The following is an 11,631-nucleotide window of genomic DNA, read 5'->3' as shown; positions in this document are numbered from 1 at the left end:
ACACTTGTTTCCTATTGTTGGTTTTGCACACTTGTTTCCTATTGTTGCCACTGTAACTGTACTGTTTTCAGTTTGGCAACGTGGTGCAGTCTCAGCTTGTGGAACACAGAAACAACAAGTGGCATCAGCACATAGTGGTGGTTATCAATTCCACTCTGCATTTCCCGGATGCGCTCACCTTGACCAAACACATCCTCAACTCCAACATCAGCCCGTACAAACTGATTGATATAGGACAAATTGACAGCTTGCCTGGACACAGACTGGCGAATGAAACTCTCAGCTGATCTGATTACCCTCAAATTCCCCTCAGATGGAACCATTAGCCCCCCTTTGTTTTTTAGATGGAGTAAGTTGTAGCTCTGATCAAGTGATGCAGGTACAGCATCAGTAACCAAGCTACCACGGCACACATCACACAACAGCTTCTTTAAAATTTGCCGAACCACAAACCCCGAGATGTAGACAAAGGCCTCTGAAGTTTGTTAATTACGTAGCCAGCTGAGTTCCTGGCCTTGTTTTCATTGGTGAAGGCAAGTGTTCGTGCCTTCTCCCCAGTCATTTTCACCAACCTCATAAAACGGTTAGACCAAGCTAGCGGTACTAGCCTCTCTGAGTTCTGGCCTTGTTTTAATTGGTGAAGGCAAGCATTCGTACCCCCTCTCCCAATTATCCTCTTTTACCAGCTGAGCTAGCGGCGTTAGCCTGTCTGAGTTTCTTTGCCTTAATTGATGACGGCAAGCATGCGCACCCCCTCTCCCAATTCTCGGCCTATCCTTTCATCCTTGTTGTCGTCCTGTATCCTGGACGTAGCTGGCGGTGGCAGCCCCTTTGCTGGGTTGCAGTTTTTTACTTTGATTGTTTGAGTAAACTGCCTAAAGTAAGGAGCATGGATGGCTCTCACTGCTGTACAGATTGTGGGGCCGTGCTCCAGGCAGATGACGGTCACGACCTGTGTCCTGCCTGCTTTGGACATGACCATCTGGTGGAGGCCCTGTCAGAGAACCCCTGCAGGAACTGCAGCTTCATGCCTTGTGCTATGAGGGTGGCTCGGCTGGCCCAGTTTCACTCTGAACTCGGCAGTGACCTCCCGCTTTCTGGGCAGGAGGCCCCACCTAGACGCTCGAAGCGCCGGTCTGAGGTCGCAGTCTCTGTGGCCCCTCCTAGGAAGAGGCAAGCCAAGTCTGATCAGGGCCTCTCCACGAGGGTGGAGCAGCTGTCTGCAGAATTGGCAGCGATTAAGTCCCTTTTTCAGGCACGCCAACTGGTGGCTGAGCCAGTGGCAGCAACCAGACTTTCCTCCCCACCCATGCCTGAGCTGGCTGCAGAGGAAGATGTGTTATCCTTGGCTGCCTCTGCCTCTCACTTTTTAGGTGAGGAGAAGGGGCAGCCATCTCAAGTCTCAGAAACTGGTTCACTTTCGTTGTCTCAGAGCACAGCTAGTGGGTCAGGTGACGGCTCGGTGAAGGACGTCACGCGTATGGCCCTGAGACAACTGTAGCTGGACGTCCCACAACCAGAGGAGTCCACCCCTGGAAGTGCCTTCTTCAGGCGCAGACGGGCCCCTCCTTCCTTTTCCATCCCTCCATCGAAGGAGTACCTGAGGGAGTTGCATGGTTTCTGGTGGGACCCAAAAAAGTCTTTGCGCACCTCTCCATGGATGGCTGAGTGTTGGCGACTATGCATGAGCCAGCTGCAGTGGGCTTGGAGATCGAACCTGCTGTTGCCTCGCTCATCGTGTCACCAGAAGAAGCTCTGCGCAGTGATGTTCGGTGCCCACGAGCTCAGTGTTGCGTCATGGATGGATTCCTCTGCAGAGCTTATTATGCTGGAGCATGTGCTGGCCACCTCAGCAATTCCATGGCACACCTCATGTTTGCCCTCTCCGTGTCCCTTCAGAGTACTAGTGGTACAACAGCAGCAATGGGCTTTAGTGATGCAGCACTTCAGGCCTTTGCACTGATGATGAGGGAACTTGGGCGCGTGATGTCCTTCTTGGTCCAGGCTCGCCAACAGGTCTGGTTGGCGCAGTCAACATTGACCGAGCCATGTCGCAGAATCCACCGTAATGTCCTGGTGGTGCTGGGGGAGTTGTTCGGTTCGGCTGCCTTGGAAGAGCTGGAACGGACCATCCAGGCACGACAGGCAAGGCAGCAGCTTTTGAGCCTTAGCAGGGCAATGCCTCCTCCACCTATTCGGCATCCAAGGTGCCCATAGGCTGACCCCAGCATTCGGCCGCCACGCCGGGGTCATAATCGGCAGGTCTTTACCCTCGTGCAGTTCAGTAGAGACCCAACAGGAGCTTTTGTGAGTCGGTCCACCAACCAGCTGGGCAGGTTCGGACCGGAAACTCTGGCCGCTGCCCCCCCCCCCCCCCCGGCCCCTAGGGGCCGTGGAGGGAGACGTGATGCCACCAGACCGACCATTGGATATCTCTCCCACCAGCAGCTTGGTTACTGGGCTGCTCATGCCATGGACTCAAGGGTGGTTGCCACGCTGACCCATGGTTACCCACTACAGTTCTGACTGCAGCCTCACATCTCACGCCGGGTCAAGATGACTGTAATCGCTGTCCCGTTGAAAGCTCGAGCACTAGACCAGGAGCTTTCCACCCTCCTGGCCAAGGGTGCAGCAGAGGTCCTTCAAGCTGTCACAAGTGGAGAACGGTTCATGTCTGTAGACCTGAAAGATGCTTATTTTCATGTGCCTATTGCAGCAGAACATCACCGCTTTCTCAGGTTTGCCTATCGGGGTCACCACTGGCAGTTCTGGGTACTCCCATTTGGGCTCTCTCTCTCCCTGAGGGTGTTCACTCATTGCGTGAAGGCAGCCCTCTCCCCTCTGTAGGCCTATGGAGTGAAGGTTCTGCCGTACTTAGACGATTGGTGTCTCTGCACCCCGTCTCGGGCCTGTGCCTTTCGCGACACGAATCGCCTGCTCGCTCATGTGGCCCAGTTGGGCCTCAATGTCAACCTGGAGAAGAGCTGTCTGAACCCTTCTCAGACAATCACCTTTCTTGAGGTGGTTCTGGATTTACCCTCCATGAGAGCTTGCCCATCCGCTCAAAGATGGGCGGCATACTCCAGCTGGTCAGTCGGATCAGGCTGGGCAGGCAGCTCCCCTACATTGCCTTCCTGCAGCTACTAGGCAAGCTTATGTCAGGCACTTGGGTGGTGCCCTTAGGCCTGCTGTCACTTTGCCCCTTGCAGAGGTGGCTCAACAGCTTTCGCCTGGATGCCAGGCTGCACAGGCATCGCAAGCTCACAGTGATGTGGTCTTGTCCTCATGCCTTGACTCCATGGAGGGACGAAAAATTTTTGTCCAGGGGTGTCCCCATGATAGTGGTAGTGTGTCGTAGGGAAGTGGTCACAACAGATGCCAGCTCCATGGGATGGGGCGCTGTGTGGCAATGCAGAGTGGTTCAGGGCCGCTGGGGTCAAAAGGACCGCTCCAAGCATATGAATGTGCTGGAGCTGCGTGCAGTGCATTTGGCACTCAGGTACTTCCTGCCCCACCTGGAAGGGGGGCATGTTCTCGGTTGGTCAGACAACACCTCTGTTGTCTACCACATCAACCACCAGGGGGGCACCAGGTCAGCACAACTTCTGAGAGCATCAAGAGAGCTCTTGGAATGGGCCTCTCTTTGCCTGTCCACCCTGCGGGTGGCATACTTACCAGGGCGAAAGAATCAGGTTGCAGATTTTCTCTCCCGCCAGGGGTCTGCTCTGGGAGAGTGGTCCCTCCACAGCGACATAGTGCTGATGATCTGGGACTGTTTTGGTCAGGCAGACGTAGACCTGTTTGCAACAGAAGAGTTGACTCAGGGTGGCTGTGGCTGAGTGGTTAGAGCAGTCGTCCCCCATTGCAAGAGTTTGGGGTTCGAATCCACCAGCAGCCACATGCTGAAGTGTCCCTGGGCAAGACAATTAACCCCTTGTTGCCTCTTCTGAAGTCCACAACCATCTCCTTTGTCTTCTTCACATTGATGTGAAGGTTATTCTTCCTGCACCAGCTCTCCAGGTTTTCCACCTCCTGCCTGTACTTGGACTCGTTGTTTGTGATACATCCCACCACCACTGTATCGTCTGCAAACTTTACAATATGGCAACCTGGATAGGTAGATGCACAGTCATACGTGAGCAGATTGAACAGGAGAGTACTCTGCACACAGCCCTGAGGGTAGCCAGTACTGAGGGTTATGGTGGAGGAAGAGAATTGTGGATCCTCACTGACTGCGGTCTGTTTGTTAAAAAGTCTAGGACCCAGTTGCAAATGGAGGGGCTTAGTCCTAGTGTGAGTAGTTTGTCCATCAGGGTTTGGGGGATCATGGTGTTGAAGACAAGCATGAAGTCCACAAAGAGCATACTGACATAGGAGTCCTTCTGCTCCAGGTGGGTGAGAGCAGTGTGGACCACAGAGGAGATGGGTGTTTTCTGTTGATCGATTCTCGTGGTATGTGTACTGGTGAGGATCCTTGTTAATGCTGATGGTTGTTCTGATGTAGGTTATGACCAGTTTTTTTCAGCATTTAGTGACTACTGGTGTGAGGGCTACTGGTCAGTAGTCATTCAGACCAGTCACTGTAGAGCTCTTTTGGACTGGAATGATGGTTGCGGTCTTAAGGCAGGTTGGAACTGTTGCCAGGGTAAGTGAGGAGATAAAGATGTCAGCCAGCACCTGGCAGAGCTGATCGGCACATTCTTTCAACACCTTCCTGTGTATGTTGTCTGGGCCAGTTGCTTTGTGAGGATTGAAAGTACTCCTCACTTCGGCTGAAGTAACGCTGAGAAGCTCTTCATCCGGTGGTGAGGTGAGTCTGGTGCTGGTCTGGGTCTTCAAAGCATGCATAGAACTTGTTGAGGGCATCAGGCAGTGATGGGTCTCTAGGACATTGTTCACTTCTGCCTTTATAATCTGTTATACACTTAATGCCCCTCCACATGCTTCGTGGGTCTTGTGAGATGACTTGACCCTGGATCCTCTGGTCATACATGGCCTTGGCCCTCTTAATGCCAGCAACCAGCTCTTTCCTTGTCCTTCTCAACTCCTGTGAGTTTTCAAACCTGAAGGCAGTGTTCCTGGCTTCCAGCAGGGTGTAAACCTCTGCATTCAGCCAATACTTCTTGTTTGAGTAACTCTTAAGCCCCCAGTATACTCCCGCGTACGTACGCATGAACGGACGTACGCGTGTACTGTACGCAGAGGGTTCAGACTTAAGACTCGAGCGTTCACTCTGAGCGGCTGCAGAGCAGATTCACAGACAAGGGGCGTTTACCTTCGGGACAAATTGAGTTCGCTGATTGGTCATTTGCTGACACACCTATTGGATTGATTGACAGGTCGGGAAAAAAATAAAACGAGCGCTGGCAGCCTCAGCCACAGCGGTGTTCTGTGTTTATATGTTGTTAATAAAAAGATCTAAAAAATAAAAATAAAAAACAGGGAGTGCTGGCCCTACAGCCCACACATCAGACCAGCCCACCAGGAAATCTCCAGACCCTCCCACAGCCACGTTGGACCTGAGTTTAATTTGCTCATGACAAATTCCTTCATTTCTCACTATTTTAGTCATGGCATCAACAAAAGAGGAAGAGATCACTGCCTCTTGGCAAAAAAAAAAAAAAAAGAAAAGGCTAGATTAGGGATGAAGAAAGGAAATTTAATACATTGGTGTCGCATACAAAACAGTCCATCGCCGGGCAGTTTATTGTGCGACACCACCTACACATATGCAGTTGTAAAAATTGAGCTTTGCACAGACATGCCCTGGGGGGTACGCTCGTACCTCCGCATATGGACGTACGCGGGAGTATACTGGGAGCTTTAACATATCTGATGGTGGTGACGTCATCATCAATGTGGACCCTCACCAGTATGCATACCGCGAGAATAGATCAACAGAAGATGCCATCTCCTCTGTGGTCCACACTGCTCTCACCCACTTGGAGCAGAAGGACTCCTACATCTGTATGCTCTTTGTGGACTTCACATCTGCCTTCAACACCATGATTCCCCAGACCTTGATGGACAAACTAATCACACTAGGACACAAGCCTCCAGTATACTGCCGCTTATGTCCGTTCACGCGTACGTACACGTGTACTGTACACAGAGGGTTCAGTCTTCATACTCCAGCGTACACCCCGAGCAACTGCAGAGCAGCTTCACAGACAAGGGGCGTTTACCATCGGGACAAATTGAGGTAGCCGAATGGTCATTTGCTGACACGCCTACTGGATTGATTGACAGGTCGGGGAAAAAATAAAACGAGTGCTGGCAGCCTCAGCCACAGCGGTGTTCTGTGTTTATATGTTGTTAATAAAAAGATCTTAAAAAAAAAAAAACCGGGAGCGCTGGCTCTGCAGCCCACACATCAGACCAGCCCACCAGGAAATCTCCAGACCCTCCTGCAGCCATGCTGGACCTGAGTTTAATTCGCTCGTGAAAAATTCCTTCATTTCTCACCATTTCAGTCATGGCATCAACGGAGGAGGAAGAGATCACTGCCTCTTGGCATAAACAACAACAGAAAAGGCCAGATCAGAGATGAAGAAGGGAAATTTAATACATTGGTGTCTCATACAAAACAGTCTGTCGCTGGGCAGTTTATTGTGCGACACCGCGTACGCGGTCGTAAAAATTTGAGCTTTGCACGGACATTCCCTGGGGGGTACGCTCGTACCTCTGCGTACGTATGTGCGTACCTCTGCGTATGGATGCACGCGGCAGTACACTGGGGGCTTAAGTCCCTCTCTATGCAACTGGGTCCTAGCCTTCTTAACCAAGAGACCACAATCTGTGAAGATCCATGACTTCTTCTCCTCCGCCATAACCCTCAGCACTGACTCCCCCAAGGACTGTGTGTTGAGTCCTCTCCTGTTCACTGCTAACGTATGATTGTGCAGCTACCCATTTGCAGATGATACAGCGGTGGTTGGATGCATCAAAAACAATAATGAGTGGCAGGAGGTTGAACACCTGGAGAGCTGGTGCAGGAAGAACAACTTTCACATCAATGTGAAGAAGACGAAGAAGATGGTTGTGGACTTCAGAAGGAATAAACACACCTACCTCCCTGAACATAAGAGGATCTGCGGTGAAAGTGGTCTCCAGCTACAAGTACTTGGGTGTACACATGAACAACAACCTCAGCTGGAGCAACAACACCACCAGCCTGATGAAGAAAGCTCATCAGAGACTCTACTTCCTCAGACGGCTGAGACGAGCTGGTCTGGAAGCTCAGTCCTCACCTCCTTCTCCAGGTGTGCAGTGGAGAGCATCCTGTGCTCCAGCATCAACGTGTGGCATGGAGGCTGCACAGCTGCAGAAACAAAAGCTCTGCAGAGAGTGGTGAAGGCTGCACAGAAGATGTTGGAGTCAGTCTCCCCACATCACAGACATCTACACCTCCAGATGCAGGAAGAGGACCACCTGCATCATGAAGGACCCCACTCACCCAGCACACTCTTTTTGCCCCGCTCCCCTCAGGCAGAAGGTTGAGGAGCATTAAGTGTAGAACCACCAGGCTGAGGAACAGCTTCTACCCTGAGGCTGTTAGACTCATGAATCTCTAACCAGGAAAATTACTGTGAAAAAAAATCACTGTAATACCGCTTGATTGTTTATGCTGCTGACTATCCATGATGCTGATCTCATGCTGCTGATTTATTTCATGTTGCTGTGTTCATTCGTCCTCATCTGCTCACACAGACTCATGTTCGTGCTGCTGTTGTTTGGCACATTGTTTTGTACTAGTAGTGCTTAGTGTGTTCTTAGTTCATGTCTCGGATCTTACTGCTGTTTTTTTCTTTACAAGTTGTACTTCTGTTGGATGTAGCTGGGACCCTGTGTACATAGTTTCGTTCTACCTCATGTACCACATGTGATGTGAATGACAATTAAAAAAACCTTGAATCCTTGAACATAACCTTTTCTGCTCTTATTCTATTCCAGACCTCCATGGCTACCATGACCGACTCTTCAGACAGAGGAGGCCTCGCAGGACCATATTCGTTCACACAGCTGTTTCCATTACTTGGTGAACGAATCCATTCCACTTGATTAATGGGAGAATACTCAAACCACCATGCTCTCTAAAATAATTATTGAATCGTTTTCTTATGGAGGTCAAGTACATTTTTAACAACCCGTTAAATACACCAGAATTCAGGAAATGGCATCGACTTTATTCAAAATTTTCTGGGGGGGACCCCCCCCACACACACACACCAGTGTGCTGCCCCCCACCCCCACCACACACACACACACACACACACACACACACATTATAAATGCTTCTGACACCAGTGCTACTACTATATCGGTCCCCATTTCTCAGTTTCATCTTGATGACATGCTGTTTTTGGTTTCCGAGCTGGAAATGTCCCCAGATTTAATTTCAGAAATCTGGTCATCTTAATCTTGTGTGATCTGTTAGTGCTCTTTGAGGATCACTCTCAGTTACCACCCCAACAAATTTCAACTCAATATTTGTGAAACTGACGGAGTTATATTGTTTTTGTGTTGGATAAGTTTGTTCAGCTGTAGCGGCCATCTTGAACGGAGCTGACTCCAAATGGATGTAGAGTCAACTATTAGTTTTTGAGCTTTTTATAACAATCTTTCCAGTGGGTCCTGATATATTTTGCTAACACGGGCCTTTGCTCAGGTTCCGTCTCATTTCTCGTGCTCTCTCGGCTCAGTCGTGTCTGTTTCCTCCCACAACTATTTATTGTTTCCAGTGCAGCTTTATGTTTTTGCTCCATGTTCAGTCCAACACATGGCAGTCAGAATTTATTGAGCTACAGCCAATCAGCGCGCTCCTCTTAGGGCGAGCCTCCGCATCGCTCGACCAATCAGAGACGCGGATTGGGACCCATGCCTCCGAGTTGTGCAGCGAGGGGGGTCACGTGACGCAGGGAGCAGGAATGCCAACATGGACCCGTGGCGAGGACGGGATGTGAGCGCGAGGCGACAATAACACGACGGCGGCGAGGAAAGACACAAAAACACCAAGAACCGTCGACGGCGTGGCGTCCCCCCGCCGAGCCCCCGCCTGGAAACACACGGTAGGTCGAGTTAAGTCTCCGGGCTCGTCCTCTCGGCTCTGCAGGAGGGACCGAGTAAAAATAGAGCGTTGTTTTTTCTTTCTGACCCGGGCGAACTTGAAACTCGTGGATTCGTCGGCAGGCTGCCGTGATGCCGCCGTGATGCCGCCGTGATGCCGCCGTGATGCCGCCCGCCGTCCAGCACAGCTGCGGCTCGTGTGTCGCCATGATGGCTGCGGGCCGTGTTTACAGGCCGCTGGCCGCGACATGTGCCCGCTGACAGCAGCCATAAACACGGAGCGGCCCCACGGCCTCATCACGCGCTTTAACCGTGCCCGAGCAGCGACCTCACCTCTCAAGTATTTGAGCAACAAGAGTGGAGCAGCTGAAGCTTCCGGTTTGGTTTGAGGTTAAACCCCCCCCAGCTCCACAACATCACGGTAGAGGTGCAGCTCCCACCCGCAGCTGCTTCAGAGGAGTTGAGTCCTGCAGCATCCACCTCTGCTCAGAGGAGTTTGAAAGCTGAACGCTTCTCTGGACTGTGGCGGCCATCTTGGATCAGTGAGGCCCTTTGCACCTGAACCTCTGGAAACCTTCATGTTCTCTGCTTGTGGTGGCAAATCAACAACAAGTACAGAAATTGTATTTGCTGCTAAAATGCATTAAAAGTGGTAATTGCTCAGACATTTAGCTGAAAATGAGCACAAATGATGCAATAAGTGAAAATACTGGGTGCATTTGAACAGCTTAGGATTTGACCGTCCATCCAGCCACGATCTTTTACCCACGTCTTCCTTTTTGTATCGCGGGGGTCACTGGTGCCCATTTCCAGCCGTCACTGTGCAGAGGCAGGGGACACCCAAGTCCATCACTATAAATGAAAACGTGCTAAAGAAGCTGAAACTAAGCTGAAAGCTAAAATGGCTAAAAAGTGACGTATTAAAAGCCGAAGGCAGCAACATGATTGAAGGATTGGGGCATCTTTTCACTAAGTGACAAAGGAAGTGAAATGTTAGAAGAAAGCCTAAAATGGCTAGCTACAAGTCAAAAGAAGCCAAATATTAGCAACAAATAGGAACGGGCTAGCTTACAGCCAGAAGTAGTGAAACGCTAGCAAATTACAAGCAAATGCTAGTTTAGAACCAGAAGTAGGGAATTGCTGGAACATGCTAGCTTTTAGCTAGAAGAAGCAAAATCTTGGCACAATGCTGACGGAGATAGAAGTGGCAACATGAGGAAAATGCTAGTATTTAGCAGGAAGTAGCAGGAACATGCTAGTTTAGAGCCAGTAGTACACTGCTGTCAAAATGCAGGCAAACCGCTGACATTCAGGAAAATAGAGGTGACTGGCACAAAAAAGGCAGAACTGTTTGGTAAAAGCTAAATGGAGCTGAGAAAAGTAGCAGAAACTGGAGTAAGCAGGAAGAGACTGAACAGGACGCATCTGGAAAAGGCAGAAATATTCTGAGAGGAACGGAACAGAGCTGTAATAAATCTAAAGAAGCACGACTTTAACTGGCCGGTGACTCTGAACATTTAACCTTTGACCCTGAAACCACTGGGGTCATACTTGACCCCCACGAGGTGTGTAGCTGTCCAGTTTGACATGTCTGTGCCAGAGAATCAGTGTAGAGCTTGTTAAACAACAGGGTGACCTTTGACCCTGACCTTTGGTCTTGAGAGAGACCCTAAAAAAGATCAATGACCCATGAGCCGTCCATCTGTGAACTTTGACATTTGTCTCCAACACATTTATTTGTTTAGGGCTCTAGAAAGGAAAGGGTGACCTTTGACCCTGGCCCTTGACCCTGAAGCCAATAGGGATCATCACTGACCCGAGGTGTGTCCTGCTGGGACGTTTGACCTTTCTACGTGAAATGTTTATCAAGTTAGAGATATTTCAAGAAAATTGTGACCTTTGACCCTGACCCTTGAATCATTTACCCACTTCTTCCTTTTCGTGTCAAGAGGTCACTGGTGCCCATGTCCAGCAGTCACTGTGTGAGAGGTGGGGGACACCCTGGACAGGTGTCCAGTCCATCACAGGGACACAGACAAACAACCATTCACTCTCTCACTCACAGGGACAAATTAGAGTCACCATCAGTCTAACATGCATGTTTTTGGTCTGTGGGAGGAAACTGGAGTACCTGGAGAAAACACACGCAGCACGGAGAGAACATGCAAACTCCACCCAGAAAGACCCCTGGACCGGGGTTTGAACCAGGGACCTGCTCACTGAGAGGCAGCAGCTCTACCAACTGAGCCACCGTGCCGCCCACCCTGTAACCCATGACCCTAAAATCGATGAGACTCATTGTTGACCCATGAGGCGTCCAGCTGTGAACTTTGACCTTTCTTTGTTGTGTGGTTCTGGATTTTAGAGCTCAGACAGAAGGTGTTATCTTTGGTGGCCATCTTGAATTTTTAGTCTTTAATATGTGCTGGGGAGCCCTGGCAGGATCTACCCCCACTCCAAATCTGAGCTCAGCCTGTCTAAAACCAAGGAAGTTAAAACCGAAAGAACCTGAGCGTAGCAGAAAAGAGCTGAAATTATCAGAAAAGAGCTGAAATTAACAGAAAG

At 50.2% G+C, this 11,631-nt stretch overlaps 2 protein-coding genes across 2 annotated transcripts in view; both read left to right on the top strand.

The window, feature by feature from the left end:
• Positions 1-1,501, top strand: part of nucks1a (nuclear casein kinase and cyclin-dependent kinase substrate 1a) — a 43,357-nt gene extending 41,856 nt beyond the window's left edge. Inside the window, exon 8 of the mRNA XM_037679076.1 lies at positions 915-1,501. Within this exon, the coding sequence (XP_037535004.1) occupies positions 915-1,501 (587 nt within the window). The remainder of the gene's footprint in view (positions 1-914) is intronic.
• A 7,416-nt stretch (positions 1,502-8,917) lies between these two features.
• si:ch211-117k10.3 (Krueppel-like factor 15) overlaps positions 8,918-11,631 on the top strand; it is an 18,206-nt gene continuing 15,492 nt past the window's right edge. The window contains exon 1 of the mRNA XM_037678544.1: positions 8,918-9,068. The gene's annotated coding sequence lies outside the window, so the exon portion shown is untranslated. The remainder of the gene's footprint in view (positions 9,069-11,631) is intronic.

This window comes from Nematolebias whitei, chromosome 7 (assembly GCF_014905685.2).
Source record: "Nematolebias whitei isolate Nwh7 chromosome 7, NemWhi1, whole genome shotgun sequence".
NCBI lineage: Eukaryota > Metazoa > Chordata > Actinopteri > Cyprinodontiformes > Rivulidae > Nematolebias > Nematolebias whitei.
Note: the sequence above shows the minus strand (reverse complement) of the source record. Positions and strands in the feature narration are given on the sequence as shown.